Source organism: Malus domestica, chromosome 11, assembly GCF_042453785.1.
Source record: "Malus domestica chromosome 11, GDT2T_hap1".
NCBI classification, from domain to species: Eukaryota; Viridiplantae; Streptophyta; class Magnoliopsida; order Rosales; family Rosaceae; genus Malus; species Malus domestica.
The window spans coordinates 36,235,272-36,242,282 of NC_091671.1; the positions used below are offsets into that span (position 1 = coordinate 36,235,272).

At 40.6% G+C, this 7,011-nt stretch overlaps 1 protein-coding gene across 1 annotated transcript; it reads right to left on the minus strand.

Annotated features, from left to right (window-relative positions):
- Window positions 1-706: 706 nt before the first annotated feature.
- On the minus strand, window positions 707-2,995 carry LOC108172897 (uncharacterized). The gene has a single exon (XM_070808517.1). It carries the CDS (start codon window positions 2,993-2,995, stop codon window positions 707-709), a length of 2,289 nt encoding a protein of 762 aa, XP_070664618.1.
- Window positions 2,996-7,011: the final 4,016 nt, after the last annotated feature.

Genomic DNA, 7,011 nt, shown 5'->3' on the forward strand with positions numbered 1-7,011 from the left:
GCCTTTCTAACATTTGATCAATGAATGAGAGTGGAAAGTGATCCTTGCGTGTGGTGCTATTTATCTTTCGATAGTCTGTACAGACTCTCCAACTATTTTGCACACGTGTAGACATTAGCTCATTAGCTTCATTCTTAACAAATGTGACTCCAGATCGTTTAGGGACTACTTGAATAGGGCTTACCCACTTGCTATCTGAAATAGGATATATGATGCCAACATCAAGAAGTTTGATAACCTCTTTTTTTACGACTTCCATCATGAGTGGGTTTAAACGGCGTTGAGCTTCCCTTGTTGGTTTTGCACCTTCCTGCAACATAATCCTATGCATGCATGTAGCTGGATTTATACCTTGATATCTGCAATGCTCCAAGCTATGGCAGTTTTGTGATCCTTCAGTACCCGGATCAGTTTTCCCCCTCTTCTGTTGAAAGTTGTGACGATATGATGACCGGTAATGTTTCATCCTCTACCAAAAATGCATACTTCAAATGTTCAGGAATTGGTTTAAGCTCCAATTTGGGTGCCTGAATCACAGAAGGAAGAGTTTTTTCGTTAGAAGTAGGAAGAGAAATAAAATAGGAAGAACACTTACCACGAATTGGTGAAAGAGACTCAAGAGAGGCCACTATTTGGATTAATTCTTCTTCAATGTGCTCTGAATAATTAAAATTTCCATGTGTAATGCTATGCACTAATGCCTTCTCTAAATTATCTTGTCCCACACCTTCATTAAAACAATCCTCCACAAATAGTCAAACACATCAATAGACAAACAAGATTCTAATTCACTAGGATACCTCATAGCATTGAAGATTCTGAACTTGACGTTTTCCCCCTCAATTTCCATGGTTAAGGTACCATCGTAGACATCAATCTTCGTCCGTGCTGTTCTAAGGAATGGTCTTCCCAATATAAAAGGAAGTGCAGTAGGCATAGGATCATGTTCCATCTCAAGAACAAAAAAGTCAGTGGGAAAAATGAGCTCATTCACTTGCACAAGTACATCCTCCAATAGGCCTTTGGGATATCTATTTGAACGATCTGCCAACTGGATAACTACCTTTGTTTCCTTCAAGTCTCCAAGGTTCAATGACTCATACACTGAATATGGCATCAGATTGATGGATGCCCCCAAATCACACAATGCTCTCCCAAACTTTTTGCCTCCAATTACACATGGAATGGTAAAGCTACCGGCATCTTTCAACTTCGGTGGCAGCTTTCTCTGCAAAACAGTTGATACTTCCTCGCTTAATGCCACAGTTTCTTGATCATTGAATCTCCTCTTGTTCGTACAAAGCTCTTTAAGGAACTTTGCATACTTGGGCACTTGTTTTATGGCATCTAAAAGAGGTAAGTTCACTTGGACTTTCCGGAAAGTATCCAAGATTTCCTTATCAGTTTGCTCTTTCTTAGACTTCATAAACCTACGAGGAAAAGGAATAGGGACACATGAGTTAAATGAATTTTGAACTTCTTTACTTACCTTATCAGAATCTTTTTTGTTCAATTCTGTATCTTTAGGAGAATTTTCAGTTTCTGTTGAAGCCTCATCTTGCTCAAAAACTTCTTTTCCATTCCTTAAAGTCACAACATTCATCTGCTCCGCATTTGGATTCACCACAGTTTGGCTAGGCAACCTTCCTGGTTGGTGTTGTTGCCCCATTAAACTTGCTAACTGACTCATTTGGCGCTCAAGGTTTTCAATTGCTTTGTCTGTTTTCTGTTGATGAGATTGAGTAGAGTTAGCTAAAGAAGCAATTAAATCCTCAAGAGACTTACTTGGAGCTTGTTGTTGTTGAGGCTGAAATGGTGCCTGCGGTTTTGCTTGAAAGAAGCCAGACGGACGGTTATAGTTGTTGGGAACAGATTGTTGTCCGTTATCTTGATTGTTCCACTTTAAGTGTGGATGATCACGCCAACCTGCATTATAGTTGTTGGAATAGGGATCATACTTTTGCCTTTGTTGCCCTTGAAATCCTCCTAATGCATTAGCTTGCTCAAGACCACCTTGATCCATCAACGAAGGGCACATGTCTGTGGCATGTCCCATCATTGAACATACACCACACACCTGTTTTGGAGCCACAATAACCTGTTGCACAAGATTAGTCAAGTTAGCTAATTGTAATTCAATACTAGAATTAGCACTTACCTCGTTAACTTTCTTAAAAGGTAGCTCATCTCTCCCTCCAAATTGTCGTGTATTGCCAGCAATGTTCTTTAATAATGCCTTAGCATTAGTAGGCGTCTTGTCCATGAATGCTCCTCCACTTGCTGCATCAAGCATTACACGATCAGTACCATACAATCCCTCATAAAAGTATTGTATTAGTAAATGCTCTGAAATCTGATGGTTAGGACAAGATGCAACCAAATATGTGAACCGCTCATAGTAATCTCCAAAGGGCTCTCCATGTTGTTGTCGGATTGCACATATGTCTTTCCTTATGCTTGCAACTTTTGTGGCCGGAAAATATTGCTCCAAAAATGCGTGCTTCACCTGGTTCCATGTGTTCATTGATCCCGGAGGTAAATTGTAAAGCCACTCCTTTGCCTTAGCTTCTAATGTAAATGGGAATGCCCTCAACTTGACTTGCTCCTCATCCACATTTGCTGGTCTCATTCCTGAGCATACCACGTGAAACTCCATGAGATGCTTGTTGGCATCCTCTGTTGAGAAGCCATGGAATTTAGGCAAGTAGTGAATCATGCCGGACTTAAGCTCAAATCCTCCTTCTGCATTTGGATATGTGATGCACAATGGTTGTTGATCCGTATTTGGCATTGCCAACTCCCTCAATGTACGGTTATCAGCCATGCCTTCTTGTGGTTCCTCCTCCTCTTCCGAACTTAAATGTGGTGGAGAAGATGGTGGTAAAGACACCGATGCACACTTTTGCTTGATTTTTCTTTGAAGCTTTCGAAATGTTCGTTCAATCTCTGGATCGTAGGAAACTAGATCAATGCTCTTAGACTTTCGAGTATGCATGTACTACAAAGAGTACCTGAAATAAAAACAAAAACACTAATTGGATAAGAAAAGAAAACAATAGAAAAATAAGTAATTTAGAAATAACAATCCCCGGCAACGGCGCCAAAATTTGGTAGGATTAAAAGCACACCACAAAGTAGCCCACAATAATCCTATTGATTTTCCTTATTAACACTAAAATTTGTCGATTGTAACATTTAAAAATAAGGGTCTTTCCCGCAGAAGATTGTTTTATCCAAATACTTAAAATGTCACAAAAACAGGGTGGCTGTCTCCACTGACCAGCCACCGAACAATAATTATTAAACTAACTTAAACTTATCCAAATGCAACGAAATTTTATACACATAAACTAGACACACCAAGCTATGCTCATACAAATTTTTGGGAGTTTTGGAGTTGATTAGCTATTTAAATTAAATAGGACAAAACAGGACCTCAACAAGTTTTAAATAATACCAATAGATTTTAATTCACAAGTTAAGAAAACGAGTTAGGGGAATTGTTATCCACCACCAAATAATCATGCAAACATGTTATGTTTCATTCAAATTCCTTTTATTTCCGGATGAAGATGCTCAAGTTGGCTCAATGTTAGAACACAACCTATTACTCTTTCTTACGTAGTATGTTAAGAGAATGGCGTTTTCAACTTAACGTAGTCCCTAGCATGCAATCTAGAATGGCGTGTTCATAGATTTAACAAGTAGAAATCATTAAGAACGAAAAGAGTTTGAGTCATCACAAGGCATGGTAAGTACTGGCGTTGTCTTACTTATCCTAGAAATCGGTTCACATGTTAACCACAATTAACAAGTGCTACTCTAGAACATATGTAGGTCCTCAATTAACAAGGGCAGGTAAACATATATTCATAGCATTAAAATCCTAGATATGCTCACTATGTATGCATCCATAGAAACACATAAAGAATTTATCAATGACATAAGTAGTGAAACAATTTTCATCCTTTCATAAAAGTCATTCAAACAAAATATCACAACAAACTTACAATCATATTCGGGGCTTCAAAACAGCCCCTAACTACAAAAAATTAGTTACACATTATTCTCAAATTAAACCAAAATTAAAACATGGATTTGAGAAGATAAAACCAAGAAAAGAAGATCTGCCGTGCTTCTGTGCTTGCTGCTTCTGCTCTCTGTCAGTTTCTTTGCTTCTCTCTCTGCTGCTTCCGTGCCTGCCCCCCTGTCAGCTCTTTTTCTCCGCACAATTTTTTTGTGCTTCTCTGTTTGTCACGTCTCTCTGCTCTGCGTCTCCTCCCCGCACACTTCTCTGTGCTTTCTGCTTCTCACTTCGCTTTGCAGTCTGCCTATGTCCTTTTATTTTAGTCTTTTTCTTTCAGTCCGTGTCCCTCATCAGTCGCGCACTCCTTTCCTATTTTATTTCAGTCTTTCCTCCACTCTCTTTGTTTTATTTCTTTTCTTTTTGCTGTGCCGCACTCCTTTCTTCTTTTCCTTTGTTTATTCCTCCATCAGTCCATTATTTCTGCTCCCTGCCCTCTCTCTCTTTTCTTTTATTCTTCCACTCAGCCCGTGTCCTCCACTGCTTTCTTTCTCTGTGTCTCTCCCACTCCCATTTGCTTGAAATTTATCTTAAAACAAATTTAACTGCACATTAACACAAGGTAAGGTAAAATGCCACAATTTTAACACAAAAACATCACAAAGACTTTAGAAATGGATGGTATAAATGCATGAAATATATGAGTGATCAGCATGAAGATGAGTTCCTTCTTCACATGTCATCACCTGGTTGGTGAGAATAAGGGCAAGGTGTCTAGGCACACTGTAGCAAGTGTCGAATGACACAAAATATGTTGAACCCTTTCAAAGCACAGTTGGCTTATGTATGAATGTGTTAGAATGTATGATTGAACGAATATATTGTGAAGCTGTTCGTTTATTTGTATAGTCTTGTTGACATATACTTAGACTTTGTTTCATGTTGGAAGCATTCATGTTGAAGCTTTGAACCCGAGTGTTTCATTGCTAGGAATGTAAGAGGATTAGGATCGAGTTGTCTAAATCACCTATTTATTGAATTCATGCCAAATAGTCTTCGTTACATAGGATGCCGAACGGCTGAAGCTTAACACTTGTACAATGTGAGTTTACTTGTAATAGTACTTCAAGTGATCAGCGTTCCATAGATGGCCAATGGTCTTGCCATCGGAGCTTCTAAACTTGTAAGAGCCAGGGCGACTGATGCCAACAACTTCAAACGGTCTATCCCAATTTGGACTAAGTGTTCCTTCACTCGGGACTTTGTCGTAGAGTAATCTTTTCTTCAATACCCAGTCCCCCACTTTGAAAGAACGAGGTTTTACCCTTGAGTCATAGTAGTTGGAGATGCGCTGCTTGTAGGCGACATTCCTCAAGTGAGCTTGGTTTCTGTGTTCCTCGACTAGATCTAAGTTGAGGGTAAGTTGTTTGTCATTTTCGCTTTGCACGTAGTTCTGGACTCGGAACGTTACTTGCTCAAGCTCAACTGGGACAACTGCCTCTGTACCAAAGGCAAGTGAGAATGGGGTTTCTCCTGTTGATGTCCGATACGAAGTGCGGTATGACCAAAGAACTTAAGGTACAAATTCTGGCCAACAACCTTTAGCCTTGTCCAAGCTGGTTTTCAAAGTTTGCTTGATTATTTTGTTGATGTTTTCAACTTGTCCATTAGACTAGGGATGAACTGGGGAGGCAAAACATAAGTTGATGTTGAACTTAGAGCAAAACATCCTGAACTTATTGTTGTTGAACTGTCGCCCGTTGTCAGTGACTATCGCATTAGGAATGCCGAATCTGCAAAGGATGTTCTTCCATACGAAGTCTTCTATTTTTGCCTCAGTAATGGTTACCAAGGGTTCTACTTCGGCCCACTTTGTGAAGTAGTCAACTGTAACGATTGCATATCGGACCTTGCCCTTCCCTGCAGGCATTGGGCCGATCAAATCAAGTCCCTATTGGGCAAAGGGCCAAGGGCTGATCATGGGAGTGAGCGGCTCGGGACGAGAGTGGGGAATATTTGCGTAGCATTGACACTTATCACATGAATGGGATATTCTGATGGCATCTTAGTAGAGTGTTAGCCAGTAATATCCTTGGCGAAAAGCCTTGTGTGCTAGGGATCGAGATCCAGCATGATTTCCGCAAACTCCTTCATGTATTTCCTGAAGGACAGTTTCCGCCTCTGCAGGCGTAAGGCATCTTAGGTATGGTAGGTTAAAACCCCGTTTGTAGAGTTGGTCATTAATGATCAAGTAACGGGTAGCCTTGTATCGAATCTGCTTAGCTTGAACTTTGTCATTTGGAAGGGTGCCATGAGCAAGGAATCTATAAATCGTGGTAATCCAACTATCCCCCTGTTGTAAGTTGCACACTTCCGCAGCCATGGTGCTTGGTGCTGCTAACAATTCGACTTGAACTTTTCTCCCAATCTTGTCTTCCACCGCTAAGGCGAGGCGAGCCAAAGCATCTGCATGACTGTTTGCTGCTCGAGGAATTTGGGTGATCTGGTAGTGGAAGTGTTGGAGCAATAATTATGTTTGTGCCAGATATGCTGCCATAGAGCTATCCTTAGCATCAAAGTTGTTGGTAGCCTGGTTAACCACCAATTGGGAGTCACTGAAGATATCAATTCGTTTAACCCCAAGGTGTTTGGCCAAACGTAAGCCTGCTAGGAGGGCTTCATATTCGACCTCATTGTTCGACGCCTTGAATTTGAAACGAATAACATACTCTATCACCACTTTGTCAGGGGTCGTAAGGATTAGTTCTGTTCCACAACCTTGTTGGTTGGACGAGCCATCAACATATAGACTCCATGCTGGGGCTGTTGGTTCTATTTTCTGAGCTTCCGAGGGTAATGAAACCACTTTTTTAGGCATAGAAACAATCTCAACAGGATATGTGAAGTCGGCGATGAAGTCTGCCACTGCTTGGCCCTTCTCAGCTGGCTTTGGTTGGTAAGAGATGTTAAACTCACCCAATGCTATC